This window comes from Sinocyclocheilus anshuiensis, unplaced genomic scaffold, assembly GCF_001515605.1.
Source record: "Sinocyclocheilus anshuiensis isolate Anshui unplaced genomic scaffold, SAMN03320099.WGS_v1.1 scaffold838, whole genome shotgun sequence".
Taxonomy (NCBI): domain Eukaryota; kingdom Metazoa; phylum Chordata; class Actinopteri; order Cypriniformes; family Cyprinidae; genus Sinocyclocheilus; species Sinocyclocheilus anshuiensis.
The window spans coordinates 760,365-788,013 of record NW_015539915.1 but is presented as its reverse complement, the minus strand read 5'-3'; the positions used below and the strand labels follow the sequence as shown (position 1 = coordinate 788,013).

Genomic DNA, 27,649 nt, shown 5'->3' with positions numbered 1-27,649 from the left:
AATATCTTCATGGAACATGATCTTTACTTAATATCCTAATGATTTTTGGCATAAAAGAAAAATCAATAATATTGACCCATACAATGTATTTTTGGCTATTGCTACAAATATACCCCAGCGACTTAAGACTGGTTTTGTGGTCCAGGGTCACATTTGTATACATGTAATTCATGTTTGGGACCCCATTGACTTTCATTTCACGAAGAAAGTGAGTCATACAGGTTTGGAATGACATGAGATGACTCTTGAATGGAGTGTATGACCAGTATATGATGATGATGGGAGGTATAAAGCGAGTATTAGGTTCGTTTTAGTACAAAGGGGGCGGCAGGCTTATCCCAGTGGTTGGCCAGTACGATGATGGGAAGTATTAAGCGAGTATTAAGCGAGTGTAAAGTTACCGCTCGTACAGAGCGGGCGGCAGGTTTGTTCTGGCGGTTAGCTAGGGTGAGGAAGGGAAGTGTTAAGAGAGTATTGGGTTACCTCTTGTACAGAGCGGGCAGCAGGTTTGTCCTGGTGGTTGGCCAGAATGAGGAAGGGAAGCGTGCAGAGCTGCGGATGCTGCAGGGCCAAGTGGAGCTCTGTACGCGCCACCTCCAGGTCCTCCTCCGACGAAGCGCTGTCCAAAACAAACACCACCCCCTGAGAGCCCTGGTAGTACCGGCTCCAGTACTTTTTAATTGAGTCCGCTCCTGCAACACAAAACACATAAATTCACACCGTCAGGATCGCAGCGAGGAAGTCATAACATTTAATACACACATTAACCCCTTCGCCGAAAAAAGGTGGTTTTCCTGTCCGACATAAATCAGACGGCGAAAACAAGGCAAAGCTCTAAACAAAAAGCACAACGAGAAACTTTTCTGGCAACCTAGACAACTAACTACAGCGTGTTTCGACACAGCATCAGTTCGAACATCGCTGGAATGCATTTGGTGAGGACCCTGACCTCCTTTCAAAAATCATTGTGGATATTGCATTATGTATTTTTATGACTTCAAGAACGCATGCCAACTCGCACTCTCGCTTGGGGAGGCGTGTGGGAAAAGCCGTGTCCAAATGAGCGCTCAACGCAACAAGTCGACCCTGAGAGCGTATTAAAATGGTTTCTTCTGATGGCCAGTCTACAGCACAGTTCAAATGGGCCCATTTTTACAGTGAACATATGGTTTCTCTTGTGCACACCAATTTGGGGGTACAAAAATGTGGCCACCAAGACACACAAGCGCAGCATGGCTTTGGTTAAAGTGAGTCACTGCGGGGTCTGTACCCTAACCGTGAAAAAACAGAGACCAGTTTGTCTATACATCTCGTCCTTGTGAGTCTCCCGAATGGAATTCGTCGTATTAATTAATAGCATGCCTCGCGCGCATCATATCCTATGACGAGGAGTCCTAAAAAGTAGCTTTATTTCTCTGTTTTCATCTTGAGGCATGAAATAATAAACATAATGCTATTCGAAAAGGTGGCGTCTTAAATCAATGCCAGACAGTAATCGACAGCTTTATTCAAAGCTCTTGAAGTTTGGCCAAGAAGTATAAGCTGTTTGCTTGACACTAAGTAGCTGTGCAATCCTTTTTTCCCCCTCTCTAAACACACTGGACGCGAGTTTAATGGTTCCACTTCCAAACTTCTAAGCCTTTGTCACACCACAAATTGAGCTCTTAGTCATGCCTCGCCAAATTTTCAGCACAAAAACTGTTCTAGAGGTCTCGGTTCACGTTTGGAACAGACTCCACCTATCAGATTGAGTTTCAGAGCTCGACTCCCCGATATCATCGCTGTGTATGATGCACAATGTAATACTTCCAGTTCTCATTAGGTATTATCCACTGCGGTATTCGGCAACAGCTTTCCAACGGCTGACATGCAAGCCTGACAGCAATAGCACACACTGGCCAAGGAAATAATAATGTTTTTTGCAGCTGTTTAGACAATTTGTGACTCACAATAAATATTTGGGATCCTCACAGACAGGCCATGTCCGAGGCTGACTCATCTAATTAACAGGCGTTTGATCTGCTGTTGCCATTTTACCAAGCACTATTAACGCATAATCACTCAGCCTGATATTTCTTTCCTATATGGCCTGGCTTTTCCAAAACACAACATCCCATCAGTCTCAAATGTGCATCAACACTTTCTTTGTGGCTTGCCGTTTGTATGGTTTTACTCAAAGTCTCCATCTACTGGCTGTGAAAGTAAAATCAAAACGCTGGGAGGTCTTGGGCCTTGAAAAGCAGCAGTTTACTTTAATTTCAAATGCATAAACATGTGCATTAAGACGAAAACAATGTGACGGAACAAAACAGCATTTATCAGCAACGGGCCGGTGCATTACAATCTCATGTGATAATGCAACTAAAGCACATTTTCGCAGAAATCATTACATCATGGCCGTGGTCCAGAGAAACAAAGAGAGAGAGTCTGCTAAGTGCTTTCAGAAGGTCGCTGCGAGATGGTAAATGTGAGCATGTGGGGCTCCCTTCTCTGGTGCGTCTGTCAGCCTGGCAGATCGCACAGGGTGTCATCGTGACACTGATGGGAAATGCACGCAGACAGCACGGCGCTTTGAACGTCTCCCGGCTTCCTGACATCACTCACGCAGACCCAAAACACGGGCCAGACGGGCAGACCAAGCAATAACACGCAAGAATGGTAAACCGTCTCAATGGCCGCGGCGGAAACGGCGGGAGAGCCAGCATGTCAAGCCGGCACACAACCTCCATCAATAAAGTGTGACATGAGCCTTCCGCGTCAGGTTCAAGGTTAATGTCCCAGCCGTAACTCTACACTGATGTTTTTGGGGAAAAAGAGGTCGTGCTCCACAGGCCCCTGACACTGAGCTGAACTCGTTGGAGGTCCAGAGGAAAGGTTTCCAAAGTGCTTAAAAGGAAAACAGGACATAATTTAACTGGTTTTCAAGGAGAATTCAGAGGTTCATCAATTTCAAGGCGATCTACCATTGTGGCCTTTTTCTCACCAACAACTGTCCTATAAGAATTAACTTTTAACCCTTTAAGCTCCAAAAAGAAGGAAAAATGGCATAGAACCATAATTGTGGTCCAAGCTTTGTGTTAGGAACAGGTCAAAATTTAAAGCTGTGATTAAATTTTGAGATGTGGGCACTGCTCTTAAACATGAATGCGCACTAGCAGTCGATTGTAAGAAAGGGAAAGGGTTTAAGCAGACTAAATGATTGAAGATTTCTGGCATGTGTCATCAGGGAGTTGTCTGTCATTTTCACAGGAGGGTCTTGACATTATGATATAAAAATTAAATGTGCATAAATTATTCACAATAAGATCTAATGTATAACATGCATTTGCAAAACAGATGGGTTCATTTAATTTCATGTCTACTTTAATCTTGACATCCGCCCTGGCTTAACATACAACAAGTACATTCCTAAAAAATTGTTTTTTGTTTGACAGAAGTTCATACTTTTTTTTTGTGACAGAAGTTCAGAAGACATCCAAACTTTCAGTATTTTCATTTTTGGGGAACCTATTCCTTTGAAAAGGTGACATTTGCTTTTCTATAACAGGCTTCAATACACATAGCCTAGATGGAAACGCCCCTCTTTAATCTCAGTTCCAGCAGTTTTTTCCTCCTCACCTATCTAGCCCTCCCTTCCCCTCGGGTTCCCTGCATCCTTAACACCCTCTTATTCTTGTCATCACTCACTCATTTTAAAGACAAATTCAAAGCCTCAGCCCATCACTCATACGCAAAGGGAAACTCGGGCCAAGATGGCTCTGGGTTCATTGAGCGAGTGACATCTGAAACATTTCCTTTGCGTGCCGCATCCAAGCACTGGCGCTTCCTGGGGTTCAATTTACCTTGAAGAGAAAACTATTAGTCATCAAAGAAATTAGTTTGTGTCCTTTCTGGTCAGGCCCTCATGTAACATCTGTGTCAAATTACATTCATATTCGTCATGATATGTCAGGTGATGTGTTGCCAAAGTTTACTTTTCAAAAGATCACACGTGAAATAATTGTGAAATAACAGCTTAAAATGTTGTTACAGATGTGTCCGCAGATATTCGCTAATGGGTCAATTACATAATGCTCATTTTTTTGTCTGGACTGATTCATTTACTCATACATACAATGACTTGAATGCACTTCTTACACTACTATTCAAAAGTTTGGGGTAAGTAAGATTTTTATTCAGCAAGGACACATTAAACATGTGAACAGTGAGAGTAAAGACATTACTCTCACATACACACATAAATACTGTTCTTTTGAGTTTTCTATGAATCTTTAAAAAATGCATCAGGTTACCATAAAAATGGAAACTGTTTTCAACATTGATGATAATAAGAAATCAGCATATTAGAATGATTTCTGAAGGATCATGTGACACTGAAAACTGGAGTAATGATGCTGAAAATTCAGCTTTGCATCAAATGAATAAATTACATTTAAAAATATATTAAAATAGAAGTCAGTTAATAGTATTTCAAAACTTTTCTGTTTTTACTGTATTTTTGATCAAATAATTGCAGCCTTGGTGAGCATAAAACCACACATTTTGAATAGCAGTGTATATATGTAGAAAATATATAGGGCTGCACGATTATGACAAAAATCATAATTGTCGATTATTCCCTTGAAATTGTAATTGCGATTATTAATTACGATTATCACAACTTACATTGAATGCTGTTTATACCATTGTTTTATGCAACTGCGTGCCGTAGAAAGAAAAAAACACATCTTAAGCACGCAGAATAACATAAATGCACTTTTAACGATTAATTGCCGCTTTGAACGATTACGTAATTGTGGCATCCATAATTGTAATCGCGATTAGAAATTCGATTAATTGTGCAGCTCTAAATATATATATATAAAAAATATATACAATTTCATGAAACATGTTTGATTTCAAAACAATTAAATATTACAGTATCTCACAGAAGTGAGTACACCCCTCGGGTGTACTCACTTTTGTGGCCAGCGGTTTAGACATTAATGGCTGTGTGTTGAGTTATTTTGAGGGGACAGCAAATTTACACTGTTATACAAGCTGTACATTCACTACTTTACATTGTAGCAAAGTGTCATTTCTTCAGTGTTGTCACATGAAAAGATATAATAAAATATTTACAAAAATGTGAGGGGTGTACTCACTTCTGTGAGATACTGTAAATTGTGCACACTCACATTGTTTTGTGAGGAAAATTTTATTATTTTCATTTGATGGTTAAAGATTCATTTTCTATGAACTTGGCATCTGTGTTTTAAATATTTTTAGAAGACTTTAGTTGTCGTTATTTTATATTATTTGTCATTGACCCATAAATAAAAAATAAAATAAAAGTAGTATTCTCATGAACAACAGAGAGCATTTACCTCCGAGTTCCTTGACATTTAAAATGGCATTCTGGAACGGGACCGCTTTAATGCTAAAACCTGCAAATAAAAGTTGAACAAGATTAACAACCGCAGCCATGAGGATTTCATAAAAGGAAGTCATTAAAACACCTTCATTGCTACACTGACCAAGATTTAATCACTTTAAAAGACAATCACAAGGCAAAATCTCAATACAAGGGAAAGCGTATCTGAAGGCAAAGAGGAAGTGCAAAGATCTGTGTTTGTGTTTGCAGGACGGGTCTGGTATTGCTCTATGATGGTGGGCTGACCTGTGGTAGGGATGATGTTGTCTGTTGCCTCACTGCAAAGTCTGGAGAGCAGGCTGGTCTTCCCAGAACCCGTCAGACCGATACAAACCACGTCATATTCTGGTCTGGGAGGGGGAGGTCCTTTACAGCACAACGTCTTGAAGCACTGAAGACGGGACAAAGAAGGGGAAAGGGGAGGAAGGAAAGTAAGAAAAGTTACAACAATTTAGATACAAACGTCCCACTCGTTTGTGTTTATGCGTTTTTTGCAACTGGCGATTCTTCGCGAGAAAGGCTGTGGGTCTATGCGTGTGTCACTCTAGAAACAGAAACACATCTCAAAGACATCTGACATCTGTTGACACCATCTGGTTGAGGAAAAGTTACTGCAAAAGAAAAAAACAAAGTCTACCGCACAGTGCCTCCATTGAAATCATATGGGCCGAAAGTCACCACAGTGTTCTGGGATAAGTAAGCTGCTGTCAGAGCCCTTCGGTTGACGTCATGACATTGAGTGATAAAGCAAATAAAAAAATTGCCCATTAAATTTCAACAGAGCGGAGTAGAACTAACTGCCAAAACACACACACACACACACACACAAAGAAAGCCCGTAATACTGCTTAAACCGATCACATCAGATCAAACGCTTCCTACTATACGGTCTACGCAAGGAAGATCAAAGCATGTTTGACATGCATATTGTGCAAGGAGGAGGCATTGTGTTGCGTTACGATGGTATGGGTAATACGGTCAGGCCCCTTTCGAGTAAAAACAAACCGATATTTTGTATTATATTCTTCCATTCCTGTCTGAATTTTTTTTGAGTTACAAAGTTCATTTCACATCTGAATGTCTTTATCTGGTTGGCTGTGTATAGCTGTATCTCTAAACAGAGGCTCATAATAACCTCTGTTGCAAAACTTTCTACTGCCTACATAGCATCCTGACCCAGATAGACCCTCAAAAGTGATTGACTTGGACCTCTTCATAAGCCAAAACTCAAAAAGATGTTGTTAAGCCTACGAAATGAGACTCTAATGAGCATATAAACACACAGCACACTAACATTAAAGGAAGTACTCCATTTAAATTGATTTTTTGCAATTCTTTTTCAAACATTTCTTCACTGAACTTTTTCATGTAATGCATTCCGGCATTGTGTAAAGGAAAAATGCCTACTTTTTTGGCACTTTTTGGTAGGGATGCAACGATACCATTTTTTCAGAACCGATCCGATCCGATACCAAAACTTCTGAGTATCGGCCAATTCCGATCCGATACCAGCGCAGTTTTTTTTTTTTTTATCAATGTAGAATTTCTATACTTCTGTGGGTTGACCTGATCATCACTCTTGTGTGTGTGTGTGTGTGTTAAACACAACCTGCTAAATATAGACAACTTCATTTGAATGAAAAATAACAAATAAAAAAATATATATAATCATAATCTATGACAAAAAATACTATTATAAACTAGGTTAGTGGATAATTCAGCAGCAAAAGTTATTTAGAAAAATCATGTGTGCACAATAATTTTATAAAAACATTAAACTAAACTAAACATTTAGTGAAACAACATTAGTGGGAAACAAATAAAAGTTAATAAGTGAAGGACTAAATCTGGTAAAATGTTACACATTGCTCTTTGTATTTTTGTAAAATACATTCATGAAAAACAAGTAGCCAAAAAAAAAAAAAAGATTATATATATATTATAAAATTAAAAGACATTTCTTTTAAATGCATAGCACAGTAATGAAGGCAGCAACATATGATAGATAGAACAGAACAAAAAAGACTACTGATAATCTTTCATTGCGCAAAAGTATAATATGAAAGGGTATGGCTCCAATACAGAGTGGCACAAAACGCTTATGCGCATCCCGTGCACAGAATGATGCACTTTGAAGCAACACGGTGTCACAGCGCACAGCGCTCCGCATAAAAAAAGGGAAGAGATATTGCTGTGTAGTGTATTATATCTGTGGGATATTTTATTGAGCCTTTTCTTTTAACAGTTTTAAATCTCAGTTATTGTGCGCTCTTGAATAGAGTTTCATCGTCTTGACTAAGTAACCGAACACGACACGCAGTTTGAATGCTGAATGGAGGATGACAAGACAGCTGCAGCGGAGAGAAGAGTTTACGTCAATTTATGTTTTAAATATTAATCTATACTTCACATTAAACTATGGAACGGCTTCAGAACACTTGAAATATAGTGCACGAAAACGTTATGGTGCTTTATAATGTTTTTGTGCCTTTCGTGGGGCTGGGCTTAACAATAGCACAGAATACACGCACTATATCGGATTTGGATCGGTCTCGTCTGACCGATACCCGATCCGGTGTAGTGCCGAATTCTGACCCCCGCCAGATCATTACCCCCCCCTAGTATTGGTAGGTTTAGGGTTAGGTGTGGGGGAGGGGTTAGGATTAGGGGTGGGGTTAGGATTAGGCAATGAGGTAGCGATTTCAACGAGGGGGTTAATAATTTGGCAGGGAGTCTAAAATGGGCACAACACCGGCAGAAAATGGCAGTATCGGAGCCGATACCGATACTGAGTATCAGATCGGTGCATCCCTACTTTTTGGCTACAATGTCTTAAAGGGGTCATATGATGCGATTTCAAGTTTTCCTTTCTCTTTGGAGTGTTACAAGCTGTTCATGCATAGATAAGATCCCTAAAGTTGCAAAGACTAGTCTCAAACCCAAAGAGATATTCTTTAAAAAAAGTTAAGAGTCGTCCGCGCCCTCCTAAAACGCCTCATTTAAACACGCCCCCGCATATCTACGTCACTGTGTGGGAAGATTTGCATAACACCGGCCAAATGTTCACGCAAAGAAAGGAGGCATAACTGTGATTCTCGCTGTAGTATTGTTGTTGCCGCTGCCGCCATGTCATGGAGACGCTGTGTTTCGTTGTGAAAGCGAAACTACTTTGTTTGGCCTTCCAAAAGAGGACACAACTATCAGTGGTTAAGTTGTATTTACAACACTGTTCCAGAACAGTTCAAACCAAATATTCGATTGTGTGCAGCGCATTTTATGGAAATAGTCTTATTTTTACGATTTAGTTTTAATCCAAATGATGCGTGTGCTAAGTGAGTGAACATCAAAGATCACACTACAGAAGTGTGCGCACTCTCTCTCTCTTCTCTCCCTACCGTTAAGTAACTTGTGCATTGTTTTACTTACTTGTTTCTGACGTATCCGACCGAACTACAAACTTTCCAGTGATGTCTGTGAGAAAGATATATTCACTCGACAAGCTCGCGCATCTGCGCCACCGCGCGCTCAATCCACTCAGCGTGCTTTGTTTATCAGCTCGCGCACATCAGCTATACAGGCGTTAACACTGAATGTTTAACATTATATTCATTGCATACATATACTTCGTAGTAGACATCCTTAACTCCTTTCTGCTGTCTGTTGTTCTGTTGTCGGTGTTTCTTTGTTTGAATATTGCGCTTATCACATGCTGTGTGGTATCTGCGTTTGGTATGGGGGCATTTTAACAAGTACGAGTACAGGAGACCAGTATCGGTATCGGTGCATCCCAAGTTTTTAGAAAATACATTTCAATCAATCGGTACTTGGCAATACTTATTTTTATATGCCTGCATCAATACTCAAAAAAATGGATATAGAGTGCAACAAGTGCTGCCCACTTTTTCAGTGGCCTTGGTACTGGAAACATCTTTCCCATAGGGATTTAAGATGTTAAAGAGTTATAAGTCACGAATCAAACAAACCAGCTACGAGGAGAATCACAACATTACAAACTTTGATTTGAAGCAAAAAAGTATTTGAAAATCTTACAAAAAGACACAGGTACAAGACTGTGAACTTTTACAGCTTTAATGAAGAAAAGAACTACAATAATCCCATGAAGCACTGCGCATGGCAATTAAATAAAAATGACAGAAAAATATAAAACAATTAATCTACAGATGTTGATTATATAGAAATAATATATTTTAAATGTATAGCAAAATATGGATATATATTTTAAGATTTTGATTCTCTGATTGGTAGAGATTTTTTTTGAAGAATCACGGGTAATGTAGTTTCTGACCAGCTGTTAGACAATGTTAAAAAATATTTAGAAATAATGCAAACTACTGGCTTCAACAAAAGAATACACACTTGATTAACAACCACATAATCACAGTAGGTCTATCTGTTAACGATTTCTAAGTTATCATTAAAAATAAATTTCCATATAGAGAAAATGAATGGGATTTTTACTTCTGGAACCCAACAGTTGCACTCTATAACACTGACAATTCCTCTAACCTCAACTAACTTTCTGAATGAAATCCATATGTCTTCTATGCTATGAATTGTGCTCTGACTGATTAAAAGACACAATGTGTGAAATCAAGCCAGACAGACAAGTCTTTTAATGAGATTATGAGAAGTGCCACTGGAACAGGGCATTCCTTGATCAATATCTGTTCATTGAGTTCTCATGTGACACTCAGTCAGTTGAGCCAAGCAAACACTGGAATATGTAGAAGAGGGTAAACCATGACCAATACGGTGAGAAATCATGACAGTTTATAAATTAGCTCCTTCATTCATACATCATAAAGCCTGAACATGTGACTGCGAGGAAACTGTAGGGGGTGTGGTGGGGTTTCACTCTAAATTGAATACAGACCGAGTTTGTGTGTACGGTTAGCAAATGCTGCCCTCTACTGGACACACAGAGCTTTATACGAATCAAATACAATGAGAACATAGTCATAGCGGTCGAGGTTTTGCCTGCTCATAAATGCCACAACATCCTGTGGTCAACAGACACCTGCCTCCACTGATGGCCATTCAAAAGTATCCATTTATACTGATTAAATGCTTTTGCAAGCAATCCAAATGTTAAAATATTATGACAGATGTACCAGCGGCCATTGTTTTTGGAAGGCTCTGAAATACTTGAAATGAGTGCCCATGAGCAACATTTTTTGACTATAATTTTGTTTTTGAAAGGCAACATGAAATCTGAAGTGATCCTATTTACTGTCTTAAATACATACCCTTGGTCTGCGCAATGTATTGTACTGATGGTGGCTGATGTCAACCATCTTGTTTTCCAACCACCTGATGTATGGACTGAGACCACTATTCACAATCCAATCAATTCCCACTGGGTAAAATCAAGTCTCGCCCTACATTGTTTTTCCCAATGAATATCCTGCTATTCTCGGAAATAATTCTCTGCTGACCTAAACCAACTCCAAGCAAACAGGGAAAATAATATTACTAGATTTTCAAATGTTTTGAAGGAAAAGTGTGTCTTAGTTCTCTATTAAATAGGATAGCCACCATGATGCTAATGTGTTTTGGGCACTGCTTTCTAGCCCAAAGTCAATGGCTAATATGTCAGTTTAATGTGTTAATTTTGTGTGGTTATTTAAAGAAAAAGTAAAATGAGGGGGGAGCTACTTTTACGTTCAGCAATAGTTCATTTAAAAATATTTACACTGTTCTCTTTAAGCAAAATGAACCAGGCACATGAAGTATCAATTTTCTGAAGCCATAGTTTTAGGTGAACTATTCCTTTTATACTACCCATTATTTGTCACCTGAGTACAACAACTGCCCCACTTTCTCTCAAAAAGAGACAAAAACAAAATACAGCCTGCAGGGGTCCATGAAAACATTACCTCAAAACTGATATGCTTTTGGAACAGGAAGCTCCTCAGCGAGTAAATGCTAGAAGCACTTCAACAGACACAAGATGGCAGCACTAACAATCTTCCTGTCTAGTTCAAACTGACTTTCTTCAGTCTTCTGATAGTAATAAACTTCTGTAATAAAAAGATAAACATGCAAAGTATTCAGTCAAGAAGTAATCTTTGTAGGATTGCATAAGTGCTCTATCATGCAGACCATCATCTTAGGAGACAGTAATGAACAGGGCTCGCAAAATTTCAAAATCCCTGGTAGCCCTTCGGCCAGGCGTTCTTCAGATTTTGGTAGCCCAAAAATGAATTTAACTAGCCCAAATAAAAGATATTGTATTTTTTTCTTCAAATAACAAGTCAATAGAGTAGGGGTGCAACGGATCACAAATCTCACGTTTCGGATTATATTACATTATCATATCATATTTTGAGTCACAGATCGGATCATTTTTCAGATGAGCAAAAAAAAAAAAAAAGGTTCTAAACGTGAGTTCTGGGCAGTGTAGAGTAGCGCTTGTTGTTTGTCATTTCTCCGATCACAAATGCAGACATGGTTTTACGTTTATGCGGCAAAAGACAGTACAAGTCATTATAATCAGTAATTATGTCCCCACTGGATGCAAATGCCTCGTTTGTAATGGGTTTTATTGGTTTTGTCTCACCGCGCTGGGAGATGGCATCACAGTATGGTAAGGGGCGTAACATTTCCGTCACACGCTTGAGGTATTCGGCCAATCACAACGCATTGGATATCTGGCCAATCAGAGCACACCTCGCTTTTCAGAACGATGAGCTTTGTAAAAATTGACGCGTTTCAGAAAAGCGGGGCATAGAGGAGAACCAATAATGTACAGTATGTGGAAAAGAATGTGTTTTTTTAACCTTAAACCGCATAAACACATTTCATTACACCAAATACACAAAATAATGTTCTTTTTAGCAACATCATATGACCCCTTTAAAGACAAAAAAAAAAAAGGAAAAACCTTTAAAAATGTGATTTAAAACGTATAATAATTTGGTTCTAAAACTCTAATCTTTTATATAATTTTTAACAAAGGTTTACATTTAAATGTCTATTTAACTTTGAAACATATTACTATATTACATATTGGTATATTATGTATGTAAATTTTCTTTATACCTTCCTGACATTTTTTCATTATTTTCTAAATTAAATTTCAAATATATTGTGTAGAATGACTCGGATCTTAGATCTGTTTTATTAAAAAATAAAACAATTACAATATTTTTGCCAAACGAATAGGCTTTATTTTCATGAATTTTGTCTGCCAGTAGTGATGTAACAGAAATAGTGACAGATTTTTACTTCTGCATTGTGACAAATCTGAGTAAAACAGATTATCGGAAAGGGAAAAAACGCATGGTGGGACTTAATAATAATTGAAAAAAATAAATAATTGGATGGATTATTTATTTATTTATGTTTTAATGCCATATCAGCCACAATGGCTATATAATTAATGGCAACATTAACAGTATCATTTCAATACATCATTTTCAATAATATAACACCTTCTTTAAAAGCAATTACTATACAAAAACATACAAGTAACAACAATAGTACTGAAAAAATCATAAAGAATCTTTCCATTTAATTTAATGATAAAATTCTAAAATTCTTCCAGGACAGACCATTTTAAAAATGTCTTTTAGTATGTTTTCTGAGTAAAAATGTTGTCTAATATCTTTTAAAATTGAACATTCTATTAAAATATGCTTTACACTCAAAAAATTCTCATAATAATTGGAGACATCCAATTACTGACATTGACTAAAAATAGTAAAAAAAAAACAAAAAATAAACAATTAAACATGCATGAAATAATTGGTCACAATAATACCAGTAACATCAATTCAGAAAATTTCCATTTTATGTCATTTTTAAACATTCATTCAAAGAAAAGGTGAGTCACTGCATTTACAGTGGGTACGGAAAGTATTCAGACCCCCTTAAATCTTTTTTAATAAATCTGCAAAAATGTCAACGATTCTGTGTTTTTCTGTCAATATGGGGTGCTGTGTGTACATTAATGAGGAAAAAAAATTAACTTAAATGATTTTAGCAAATTGCTGCAATATAACAAAGAGTGAAAAATTGAAGGGGGTCTGAATACTTTCCGTACCCACTGTATGAGTTGAATTTAAGTATTTTTGAAGTGTCACGCCACTAACCAACAAAATAAGACCAAAAGTGGAAGTTGAACTATTGTTCAATGGCATGCGAGTATCAAGTGGACTATCACAAGAGTATAAGCACACCCATTCACCCAGTTAATCATGCCTAGAGCAAATTACACCATCATTACAACATCAACGGACTAATCTTTACACAGGTAGTGCAGGTGACTATCCTGATACATCACTGATAATCACCATCATAGGCTTCCACAACAGTACAAAGGGCTATATCCACAAGCCAAAATGCAGACTAATTCTGGAGGTCCAGTCACAATGGACTGTGGCTGGTTTTGCAAGCTCCGCAAGGCCCCAGAGGCATCTTCATCTAAGTGGAAATGGCCACCCATGCCAATGACGCCCATCTTACTCTACATTGCTGTTATGATAGTGCTTCCAGGTAAATACAGGCTGGGGCCAATGCCAGCTGGGAAGGCCAACAACAGGAAACAGGAAGGGTCTAAACTGTGATTGATGCCACAATCAGAGGACTGGGAGGAAGAGGTAGTCTCATGCCTGAAACGCACCAGAGACATGCTGGTGCACAATAAAAGCAAACGGCACCTGTTTGTTCTAGGATAAAGGTAAGGGAAAGTGGAAAAATCATATCATAGATGCAAGGTCTGAAAGACACAAGCAACTTCAAGTTGATGACTTGCTTGGCAAATGTTTAAGACTCAAAAAAGATTAAAGGGATATAAAAGTCGAGATTCGCTGTGGAAATGCTGATTCCCCGTAACCTAACAATATTTTCAGCCATTATCCAGTTAAAAGGAATATTCTGGGTTCAAGTTAAAGTCAATTATGCAAAGATACATGCAAAATTTGGGGTCGAAATATTTTATGTTTTTGAAGTCTCTTATGCTCATCAAGGCTGCAATTATTTAATCAAAAATACAGTAAAACGGCAATATTGTGAAATATTATTGTAATTTAAAATAATTGTTTTTTTATTTGAATATATTCTAAAATGTCATTTATTCCTGTGATCAAAGCTGAATTTTAAATATCATTACTCCAGTCTTCAGTGTCACATGATCCTTTAAAAATCATTATAATATTCTGATTCGCTGCTCAAGAAACATTTATTATATTATCAATGTTGAAAACAGTTGTACTGCATAATATTTTTGCTTAAAATAGGGCTGCACGATTAATCGAAATTAAATCGCAATTGCGATTAAGCAAAAGCTGCGATTGTCATGCTTATCTTTCAGTGGAGCATGGTTCTGTGATCAGAAGTAAATCTCAAATTCATTTACTACACAGAGCCACAGTTCATTGACATGCTACGCAAACTGCTTTCATAATCGCAGAACGATTTCATCGATTTCATAATCACACGATTAAATCGGTCTGCGATTATGACAGCAGTTTTGAGTAGCTTGTAAGTGAACTATTGCTTCATTTGCCTTGTCCAAATACCCACACTTGCGGTCTTGGCCGCTTGAGAGCGCGTGTGCGCGACAGGAAGTAAGTGCGCAAGACTGTCCCAGATCTTAAAAACGGCAAAGCACACACTAAACCCTTAACGTACACTAAATCCACACTATCTTGAATACGGCTACGGAGCGGTATTCAAGGCTTAGTGTATCCCATCATGCATCATGTTGTGGAAATAAATCGTGAGACTTTTTGCAGCGATCTCGCGAGAGGTCACGGAAACCTTTCCAATGTATGTGAAATATTAATAAGAATTAGATATTACATATAATTTCGTAGAAAAACAGTGTTTTAACATTTTATTGGTGCAAAGATGAGTAGTGGTGATATTTATTTTGTACAACATTTGCAACTGCTTTTATCACTTAATTAGAAGCACCACAAATTAAAATTATGTCATGTTATAGGGACTACTGAACAGACATTTAGAAGTTTATTTTAAAATGCAAAGTATTTAAAATTAAAATTAAAATAAAGCTATGTAAACACTTGCATTTTTACAACATTATAAGTGTGTCCCATCAGGTAATGAAAAATTCGACACACACTTGTGGTCTTCATGCTCACTTGAACACTTGGGCCAAATACAGGAAATACGTCATATAAGTAGTTAAGTGGTCAAGTGCAAAGACCGCAAGTGTGGGTATTTGGACAAGGCAAAAGTTAGTTTCCAGCCACAGTGGTATTCCTTATAGCCATGACCCTGGAATAACGTGCATTACCTTTCTTCTGCGGAGCATATTTGGAGTTTCAGCGCGAGAGCGCCCTCTGGCCTTCGGATAGAGATTTACTACTGATCACAGAACCATGCTTTACTGAAATATACACATGACGCATGAGATCGCATTCGATTATTCGTGCAGCCCTAGTTTAAAACATGATTTTTTTCAAGATTCTTGGGTGAAATTTTTCAATATAGTATATACACTTCATTGCAACACAAAACTTAAAATTACTATAAAAATTATTTTAACAGCTTTACAGATCAAATTATAGAAAAAAAAAGTATGTAAATGCTTTTATAAAATTATATGTTTCGGTTTCTGCTTTTAAAGCCTACTTAACTGGCCCATTTCCTTTCAAGTTACTTATGGTATCTTATCGTACCCTCAATTTTTGCTTTTCTCAATTTTGAGTAAGGATTAAAAACTGGCTCAACAGTAAACTGAGAACTTTCACTCGGCCTCTCATGCTGATTCATCGAGGTGATTGGATACACTGTGAATATCTTCCATATAGTGGAGTTCTGAGTCAATAGAGCGCATGGGGATTTGCACAGTATTAAAACTTAGGCAGGATAAAAGGAAGGGGCTCAACAATGCCCAGCAGCTAAGCTAGAGCTCCCCCCGCTGCTCCTGCACTGATGCCGTTAGGCTATAAATCTCCACTGTTACCCCTCCTTCAGCATTTAAACATGTTGAATAACAGGCTCCAATCTCCAAACATCAGATAGAACACTTCAGATAACAACACTATTCTCAGCCCTTAGGAACCATCAAACAATCACATCATCCACAAGGTCAAGCCATGCCCTAAATAACCGGTGAATGTGGATTTTATTTAGACTTTCTGAATAGCAAGCGACTGGCCAGTGAGAGATAGCTTGAGTTATGGTCCCAGAATCTGGAATGGCCGGGGCAGCCTACAAACCCAGTGCACTGGGAGCTCATACAGGAAGTTTCTTTTTGTTTTCCTATTCCGTGATGATTTACACACAGTTCCCACCTTTGATAGGCTGTATTTGGAGTGGTATCCTGTTTGGTCTGACGAGGCTTCCAATTCCCAGCAGCTCCTGGGTCCCACTAGCCATACTGGACTGTGGGATATTCCCCGCTCCAGAGGAACTCTGCGACCTGACTGCCACATCCTGACTTATCAAAGCACGGAAGTGAAGCGCGCAGAATACATGGATTGCGTCTCCATTCCAACACCAGCCAGTCTCCAATGTGGGCCGCCGTCTGCCAGAGATGTCGTCCACCCTCTCATTGTACCATACAGAATGAAGTGCAATGAGACCGGCTTTAAAATCATGACTAGTCTAGTCATTTTATCCACTGAAAAACACCAAAAAAATATTGCTTACTCTATTCTCTGTAGGGATAAGTCATGGTGGTCAACTAGTCATCCAACAACTGACTAGTTGGTTGACTTTGGCATGCTGTTTAATCGAACACAAGAATGCATGTTATTGTAACACTCACATTAAACATATCTGATCAAAGACAGGTGACCCCAAAACCAGCCTAAATATACAGGGCTTAGGGTTCAGTCCAAGTCAAGACCGAGTCGATATGCTCTGGAGTCTAAGACCAAAATATGGTCTTGGCCCTTGAGTCCTTGGTCTTGTTGGACCATGCATGGACCATGAATACATGGACTTGAACTCAGACTGGAGAATTTGTGGTCTTGGTCTTGGTCTTGTCGGAGTCCAACAAGGCCAAGACCACAAATTTTTCAGTCTGAGTTCAAGACCATATATTTATGGTCTTGGTTCTCAAGTCAGATAAGATCAAGACCTTGGAAACAGACTCAGGGACCAAGACTATAGCTTCATGGTCTTGTCGGACTTGAGATTTGAAGACCAAGACCAAGACAAAGGCCATAAAAATATGGTCTTGGGACTCAGAATTGGATACAAAGACCATAACCATATATTTTTTTATTTTCTTAGACTTGATAGCATGTGGACTCCTGAATAGTGCTCTACTCTTTTAGTCTCATTCCTGACTCTTGAATGAGCTGGTCTCTACTACAACAATGTGCATCTTAATATCAGTGTATTATATGTTCCCTGAATATAAAAAAAAAACCTGGATTTTGTGAAAAACTGAGGGCATTAGCATTTTCTGAGACACTCAAATTACCTTGTTTGGCACAAACAATCTTTTCACAGTCAAAGTCACTCAGATCACATTTCTGGCCCAGTCTGATGTTTGGGTAGGAAAACTGACCTGCTTAACCATGTCTGCATATTTTGGGTTGCATGCATGCTTTTGGATACGAACCGCTTTAACCTAGCCTATGAACTAAGGTCATTTAGTGTGCAAAAGTGACACTAAAAACACAGCCTAACTGGTTTCACACCGTAAACCACAGGTAAATAAAGAGAACTCTAGCCTAAGGGTTGGTTCTCTACAAGGTTGCTTATTACATGCTTGCATTCACTATCTTAGCAATTTGTCAATTATTTTACCTTTTTCACCTTGGAGCAACCTGGGGCAAGTGTCTTGGTCAAGGGCACAGTGATGATCGTGCGTGGGGTTTGAACCTTCAAGCTCTTATTTTTTCTAGCCCAGATCATAAAGAACTAGACACAAAACTGCTTTTGAATGGTAAAAGAATGAGTATTTTTCAATGATTTGATGCCACTGTGATTACCCTGTACGTTGTAAGCAAGACTTTGACTAATTCAAAACAAAGACTTGCCCTTAATCCCAAATGCTGCATAAAGCTAGTCAATCAGACCGGAACTGTAGATTTTAGCCAGCACTGATTATTTTTATGTGCAATATGCATCAGAGGATCAGTGAACGAGGTGTGGGTGGTCTGTGGCTGAGCCTTCAGCGGCCGAGACAGAAGAACAGGTGGATCGCCTGTGGGCTTCTGTGGTCCAACTGAACGCTCTACTTTTTTCACTCAAGCAGTGAAGCTTTTCATGGCCTTCGAATCAAATAGGGCTTGAGCCTGTTGAATAAACATGAGAGTCACTGTGACTAGTGACCTCAGAGCATCCATTAAGAGATCAGCCTGATAAACCGACTATTTAACACACCATTAGCACTGAAACTAGATCACACAGGGCACAAATGACCCACATTACACAAGCCTAAAGACCTCTTTCAGCCCATGTCTGTTTGTTTTGAGGCTACGTAAAAGTTGCCAAAATTCACTTTTAGCAGATATTCACATTTGGGTCATTCCGTGTCAAATCAACCAAATTTTGGAAACTTCCACATCTCAAATTTTTGATTTTGTTAACATTTTTTTCTGTAGAAAGACAAACATATACAGTGACAAAAGCCAAAATATTAAATGTCACAGATGTATATTTAATCAGTCATCCACTATTTTGTAGAGGGGGTCAAAATGACAATTTTTACCTGAAATTTGGAGCCAATTTACGAGGGTGTAAAAATGACTTTAGAAAGCTGGCAGCATCATTATTTATTACAAAGTTCATTATTATTATTCCATTTGTAAAATCTGTTAACTTTAACAATATTTGTTTCATTATATACCACTGGTGACAGTTCAAAAATGTCAAAAATAACTTTTTGATCACATCAATACCATATAGCAGCCACATTAAACACTTTAAACTAATAATACAAAATTATTCAAATAAGAAAATTAAAAGAGAGAAAATCAATAATTAAACAAGTCCTGACTAAGCAGAGAGATGTTCTTCATGTTGATTTTATCATCAGTGGGAGATATGAGGTCAGATCTTTTCAGGTCACCTCCTGACAAAACATAAATGACAAAACTCTCATTATTAGCAATTTTTTGATACACAATGCACTAATGCTTTCTCCTCACTATAGGTTTGACTTAAGGATGTGGAGCAGAGATGGAGTTCCAGACTCCTGACATCTACAGAGACACCAATGAGGGGGACGGAGTACCTCCTGCAAGAAGACCCAAGAGGAACTCAATCCTAAGGGAAGGACCCTAGATATGTAACATGATAGACCACGTCATGAAGTTTCCAAACCCAGCTAGAAAATCCAAAGACGCCTGGAGAAGATGAGACTTGTTTTGCTCCACTGCCCCAATCACATACTGTGAGCAAAAGCCACCAGGCAGAACCACCAGGCAGATAATCGATCAGGACGAGGCCAGTCTTCACCACCCGAGAGTATAAACAGAGCTCAGGAGCTTCTGTGTCAAACCTCTCAATTTTATCCAAGCTGCGATAGTTTGAAAATACACCAGGCCAGGGAGAGGGCCACTCTAATTTTGGAGAGCCTGAGAGTTTTGGAAATCTAATACGCTTGAGCTAATTATAAAGCATTTAGGAATGGCAGAAAACGGTCTCCGGTGTTATAGATTTGGAGTTCAATCGTAAGTACTGGCGCTACAAATGAGTGCAATGATAAGATGGTCTCCAATGGTATTAAGCAATCAAGATACACAATGCAGAGGTGATTGTTTAATCGCATCAGTGCATAATTTAGTCCAAAACCACAGGGCAACAAGTTCATAAGTTTGAGATTACAATAGAAGATGCTTCAAATCTTCAAATCAGCCCAGCTAGTTAAAGGGATAGTTCACCCAAAAATGAAAATTCTGTCATTAATTACTCACCCTCATGTCGTTCCAAACCTGTAAGACCTTCGTTCATCATCAGAACTCAAATTAAGATATTTTTGATGAATTCCGAGAGCTCTCTGACCCCCCCATAGACAGCAAGGATCCTAACAATCAAGGCTCAGAAACGTAGCAAGGAGATCGTTAAAATAATCCATGTGACATCAGTGGTTCAACCGTAATTTTACGAAGCTACGAGAATAGGACTAGTTTTTGTGCACAAAGAAAACAAAAATAACGACTTTATTCAACAATTCGTCTCCTCCGTGTCACCCGATAGCTCCATTTTGGAGAGTAACACATATGTAAACAACGTATGCAATGTGGATACGTATGTACGTGGATACATTGTTTACGTTCAGATCAAAGCATAAACAACATAAACAACGTATACTATCCGCGTACATACGTTGCAGTCCTTGCTGTCTATAGGAGGGTCAGAGAGCTCTCGAAATTCATCAACAATATCTTAATTTGTGTTCCGAAGATGAACGAAGGTCTTACAGGTTTGGAACGACATGAGGGTGAGTAATTAATGACACAATTTTCATTTTTGGATGAACTAAGCCTTTAAGAACCATCTTTTGGACATTAGCACACAGCATCCCATTCAAAACCCAACATATGCTGGCTTTTATCACTATTAAAGGATTCAATCACAGGAAATCAAATACATTTGAGTGCTTGCAGCAGCCAATAAAGTGTCTTTATAATAGTAAATCATTGGATCTTTACTTCTAGTCACTGACTTCCTCATTGCATTGCCCGACTTGCTCTCTCGCTCAAACAGTCAGCCGCACTCACAACTACTGCTGTTGCTTTTGGCAGTTAAACTCAAACCAAGGCTTTAATGCTCACCAGGGTGAAAGTTAAACAAACAATTCAAACACAATGTTCCCGGACACATATTTTCCATGAGCAATATGATTTTTCACATAAAAATACAACCGTCAACTTACAATGAAACATAAAAACATAATAATTCTGACTTTTTAGCTTAATGGCTTCAACACGCTAGAATAGTCCATAAGAACAGTGAATAGTCATTGCCTTCTGTCATAAAATGCAATAGAACAGCACTAACCATTAACATAAAATCCATTGCCATTGATCCAGTTTCACTCACAATATCAAGGTCCACAAGCTATGATAATAAAAGTCCATTAAGTAAAACAAGAAGCTGCTTTACTCTTTAGGATGAAGAGATTTCACATACTCTTAAAGAGGGGTGAGTGGTATGATGGGTGATGGAAAAGCCTGGTGATTATTTAGAGAAAAAAAAAACACGACAGCTCAAAAGTTTGTGATCGGTAAAACTTTTTTTTAATGATTTTTCAGTCTTATGCACAGCAAAGCTGCATTTATTAGTAAAATAGTAATATTGTGAAATATTATTACAATTTAAAATACAATTTTTAGTATAATATATTGTAAAATAGAATTTATTCCTGTGATCAAAGCTGAATTTTGAGCATCATTAGGCCTACTCCTGTCTTCAGTGCCAAATGATCCTTCAGAAATCATTCTAATATGCCAATTTAATATTTTCTGCTCAAGAAATATTTGTTTTATTATCAATGCTTCTAAAAACATTTGTGCTGTTTAATATTTTTGTGAAATATTCAATAAAACAAGAATTTATTTAAAATAGTAAATCTTTTGTAACAATGTAAAGGTCTTTACTGTCATTATTAAGCAATTTAATGTATCACTGCTAAATAATAATATACAGTATATATAAGCGGTGTAACAGTACACAGACATGACGGTTCGGTACGTACCTTGGTTTTGACGTCATGGTTAGGTATGGTTTTGGTACAGCAGGAGGAAAATTGCCTTTAAATTAAACAATAGTTTACCGAACAAATTGCTCTTTCTTCAAATAAATTAAATTAGGCCTATAATTAATTTTCTTAGGGATAAAAATTTACCTCAGCTTCTGCTCTAAACTATAGTGAGCTCTTTTACATTACTATAAGGTTACAATTTACAACAGAGCCCAAACTTAAATTTAATTACTATTTATTTTTTAACTATAATAATCAGCACTCAAATTAAAACATTTTATGCAAACATGTAAATTGCACACTGTAGTTTTTAAATTAACTTCTAAATTATACAAATTCTTGTTAAAATATAATAATTTACACAGTGGCTGTCATAACTTGTTTCATAAAAGATTTATTTAAACATACATTAAATAATTAAGACATCACTAACAGGTAAAGTAAAATATAATGAGCATATAGCCTAATATTTTCTCTAGCGAACACACTGTGGACACTGATGACTTGCCTGAAGTAAATGAAATGCTATGTGACATTTTGTTTACAAGCTTTTTCCGCGATTGAAGCACTGATTGAGTGATTACATGAGGCATAAGATGTTCATTCATGTTTATTTCACGTTAAAACTAAGTAAAGAGGAAGGGATAACGCTGACTCCGTGCTGCCGTTTAAACTGAGGTGTTTATACAGCGACCTGGCATGCCACGTCAAAGAGCACCAAAACGGCATTTATTGTCTGAATTTCCTGAAAAATTTAATAATTTGTTCGGTACACACCGAACCGAAAGACCCGTACCAAAAATTTTCAGTACAAATACGTGAATACGTGTGTGTATATATATATATATAACCTTTCAATTTTAATGTATATTAAAAAATAAAACAAATAAATAAAACACTACAAACTAAAACCAATAAATTCAAATGCTAGAAAATGTAGGTGTCACAACATTGTAATGTACGCTATGATTTTTTTCTGCTGAAGATTACATTATTAAATTATTTGTGCATTTAAAGATTAACTTTAAGTGAGCGCCAGATGATGGCAAAGGTAATCTAAAAATACGGCAGATATGAGAGCAATAAAAAAAACATGGAATAATGTGAAAATACAGAGTGGGATGTGCCTAAACCGGATAACAAGCGGGAGAACTTGTTATTAAGCAATTTAAACTGTTTCGCTAATTACATCTAAAATAACGCCTTCACCCCATCAACCACATGTCCTGTCTCCAAAACACTGCCTTCCAAAGACACATGATAGGAAGTATGGACTTTTTATCTCATGAAAAATAATTATCTTAAATTAAAAAATAAAACATGCTTAACTGCCCAAAAACTAGCAACCTGACATACTCTCTGCTGACGTCTGACCTCAGTCCCTCAGTTAACCATTAAATAAAGCTTCCGGTTTGGCTGTAAATTAGCTGGGCTGTCCGTAAAATGAATAACATTTGAAAGGATTAAAAGAATACAGCAGCTGTATGCGATCCAGCTTGATTTAATGAGAGGGACACCAAAAAACGGCTGTTGGACAAATGCTTGAATACATTATTATTCCTCTCATAAATTAACTATACAGAGTCAGGGAACAGAACACAATACAGTAGGATCATTGTTGTGCCCATTCATTTCTAAATCAGCAGAGCCTGGAGCAAATGAGGCCAGATCCATAATTAAACCGAGCTAAGATTCTGCACTGAATCCACTGTGTCCTTTAATAATGGAAAACCGTGGGGACACCCAGAAGAATGAACTCAAACCTGAACAGTTAGAACTCAAAGCAAACATTAAAACCATTGGGCACGGATGGCCAGCACATAAAAAGCGTGAAGGAAAACTCTCTGCTCTGGAAAAACATACCAGAAACGTAGATACAATGATGTGGTTTCCATGCCAACTAAAAGGCACAGATTTAAGCTCCACCCATTTCGGGGAGAGGGGAACCAACTGTGCATGGCATGAATCCCAAGAGCTGACAATGATAAAGCTTTCACTGACCATGCTAAAACCTTTTTTCTAAGCAAACTGTTGATGAAAAGGGCATAAAGTCTGTTTACAGTTGTGTACAACCTGTTAACCACAAATATATGCTGGTGTGCACATGTGGTTTGTTTTAGTCCAACCCAGTTTCCACATTCTAGTGAAATAAAAGTAGGTCTTACCCTCAAGAAGTACAAGACCCTTCGATTTTATAATGCATCAACTGAAGAAAAACCTGAGTGAGAAACAACATCCTCTTGTCCTTAAAAAGTGTGATTTGTCCGGACAAAAATACTTACATAATCAAGCATGCTCTTAATCCGCACACTGCCAGCACTTCCCGTCTCTTTTTCAGCTCTGTTTCTTGAGGAAATGGTTCTATTCTGAGAATCCTGACCGGAATATCCCAAAGGAAACACCCCTGTGACCTCGCTGCATATGTCCAAGTCAAGTATCAAAGCGCTGAATGTGCGAGAAGTTTACTGGCACCGTAATTCAATACTGTCACACTGTGGAGCGGCACCAACACGACAGTACAGCAGCATTCCTGTGAAACTGTTATTATCACTGAATATTGTAGGCAAATTATATAACACGAATGGTGCTAAAAAGGACTTTGAAAGAGGTCACGCCAAGGCCAAATAAGCTGATAATAAGCAATGTTATAAAATGATTAGACGTGATCTGTGACCATATATCATGCCAGGTAAATTCATTCATGGAGTGATAACCACAACACAAGTGGCTGTTTATGTCACTACAATATCTAGATGAAAAGAAATGTCATAAAAGGTAATTGTAGTAAATTTAAAATAGACTGTAACAAGGTCACATTAAAGGGTGTTCATTTTGAAAACAAATTATAAGCTCCAAATGTAACGAGAACACACAAATATCTGTAAACGTGTCAGGGAATATGCAGATATCTAACTATACCTATATCATTGATATATGTGACTTAAATATAGTTTACCCAAAAATGACATTTATGCCATCATTTACTTACCTTCAATTCTTCTGAAACCTATACTTTATTTCTTCAGAGGAACACAAAAGCTCTTTTCCACAAAATGAAAGTGAAAGGGCACTGGTGTTGTCATGATATAAACTCACAATTCTGAGAAGAATAGTCAGAATTGTGACTGTGAGATAAGCTCGCAACTAACAGAAAAAAAATAATAAAATAAAAATCACAAATTTTTAACATTTTTTTTTTTTTGCAAAAACTTGCAATTCTGACTTTCTCCTCCGAATTGCTAGAAACAAAGTCTGAATTGTGCGCAGAAGACAATATTGTTTTTATCCTGTGGTGAAAACGGGCTTCCATACCATTCACTTTCACTGTATGGAAAAGAGCAGCTTGGACATTCTGTTAGCTGTTTTGTGTTCAGAGGAAGAAAGGGAGTCGTACAGGTTTTGAAGGACATGAAGGTGAGTTAATAATGTCAGAATTCGCGTTCTTAAACTATTCCTTTAATACTTGCATAGTTTTGTTACCTGATTTCGGATAAGTGCAGCAAATGAAATTAGTTTTGCAGACATAATAAATGACCTTATCTTACAGCAAACTACTGTACATTACATCTAATGTGAAAATTATACTGATCTAACTGCATACATACTCGTTTACATTTTTTCAAAAAGGCAGAGCAAAAATAGCTAAAAAGCATAAAGGAGATGGCCAAAATTGTTGGTATATCAGGAAAGACCTTTTTTTAATAGTGCTCAGAACTATGTTTGCTGGACACCCGTCTCTATTGGCTTAGGTTTGCTGTTAAGCGAAACAAACAGCAAACTGTAAGTGACTTCACCCATCTAGTGAGTATATGTAATATCTGCAAACAAAACAGAACTGTTCAAAAACAATCCCGACCAAGGTTCAGAAATTGTGGGAGCAGCAATGAAAACAAGACACCTGATCCTACAGATTCTGGCCATCTTCAAAAAGAAATAAAAAAAACAATCTACCAGATAATCCATGTAATTCCTCGATAGCTTCTGGCTGTTGTCTCCGGAAAACAGAAGTCCCGAGATTAGGCGACTATGAAATGAAACGCTGCTGTTAATTGAATGCATCCAAAAGTCTCGATGTTTTGACAGCTTTGGCTTTGGATTCCCCGCCTCTCAGATGTGGAAAATAATATATGAATAAAGCGGCTAGCAGCGTTAGCTGTGCACTCCTCTTCCTCTGTAAACCCTACAAACGATTATATGACTAAAACACGTCCAGGTAAAATAAAAGATTCAGGCTTTAAATACATTCAGAACATTACTATATATGTATTTTAAGTCGTAATAATTCGGACTAAGATGTATGTACGGCGAATGCGCTGGTTTAATGGTGTGGGCGGAGAGAGAGGCGCTGTTTGTTGTGTGTGTGCATCACGACGTCCACGTGACGTCACTGTCACGCTAAATATCACGTTCATTCATCCAACATGGATTGAAATGCTTTCTCGTTTCTTACTCGTTTTAATTGTTTAAACCGATATCTTATATAAGTGGTTAGGCGACTATGAAATGAAACGCTGCTGTTAATTGAATGCATCCAAAAGTCTCGATGTTTTGACAGCTTTGGCTTTGGATTCCCCGCCTCTCAGATGTGGAAAATAATATATGAATAAAGCGGCTAGCAGCGTTAGCTGTGCACTCCTCTTCCTCTGTAAACCCTACAAACGATTATATGACTAAAACACGTCCAGGTAAAATAAAAGATTCAGGCTTTAAATACATTCAGAACATTACTATATATGTATTTTAAGTCGTAATAATTCGGACTAAGATGTATGTACGGCGAATGCGCTGGTTTAATGGTGTGGGCGGAGAGAGAGGCGCTGTTTGTTGTGTGTGTGCATCACGACGTCCACGTGACGTCACTGTCACGCTGAATATCACGTTCATTCATCCAACATGGATTGAAATGCTTTCTCGTTTCTTACTCGTTTTAATTGTTTAAATCGATATCTTATATAAGTGGCCACCCTTTCGACGCTTTTAACGTAATGACTGTCTTTGTGTAATATTAATAAGGTACGTGCTGGTCTTTTTTTGAAAACCAAAACAAATCTTTAGAATGTGCTGTTAACTTTCTTATCCTTGTGGCAAAATTCTATTTTAACAAACAAAGGTTTCTTAAGAACATACCTACTTTTATAGATTTCTTATGTGAAGTAGAACAGTTAATTAAATCACTAAGAGTAATTGATAACAAAAAGTGTATTTCTTTTTTGAAGAGATATGAGATCTTTCATGTACCGTGATTAATACTTGTTTTGTTTTTTTATTTTTTTAAATCCTCTTTTCTTTATTTGTTCTGTTCCTGCCTTTCTTCATGTTCATAAAAAAAGCTGTTTAAATGCATCTTTCTCTTTTAACAGTCATTATCAACTTATTTTTTCTTTCTTCTCTTCTCTTCCATATGTTCAGATGACATTGGATGTATTGTTGATACATTATGTGTAATGTATGCAAAGTTGTTATTCATTAATGTCAACTCTGAATTGTTTGCAATAAAAAAAATTTAAAATAAAAAAAAAGGTACGTGCTGGTTTTACGAAATTCTGAGCGATCACGTGATAGTAGATCGTATCTAAGCT

The 27,649-nt window shown here is 37.6% G+C and overlaps 1 protein-coding gene across 3 annotated transcripts in view; it reads right to left on the bottom strand.

The window, feature by feature from the left end:
- LOC107686429 (ADP-ribosylation factor-like protein 15) overlaps positions 1 to 26,387 on the bottom strand; it is a 48,099-nt gene extending 21,712 nt beyond the window's left edge. The window contains exons 1-4 of one of the 3 annotated variants that reach the window (XM_016483414.1): positions 26,022 to 26,387; positions 5,660 to 5,804; positions 5,367 to 5,426; positions 484 to 692 (exon numbers count right to left, since the gene is read on the bottom strand). In XM_016483414.1, coding sequence (XP_016338900.1) covers positions 484 to 692; positions 5,367 to 5,426; positions 5,660 to 5,804; positions 26,022 to 26,129 — 522 coding nt within the window. In that variant the 5' untranslated portion in view covers positions 26,130 to 26,387. Of the gene's footprint in view, positions 1 to 483; positions 693 to 5,366; positions 5,427 to 5,659; positions 5,805 to 24,352; positions 24,471 to 26,021 lie in introns of those variants that run through there. The other 2 variants (XM_016483416.1, XM_016483415.1) reach the window with 2 other exon arrangements.
- Between the last annotated feature and the right edge of the window lie 1,262 nt (positions 26,388 to 27,649).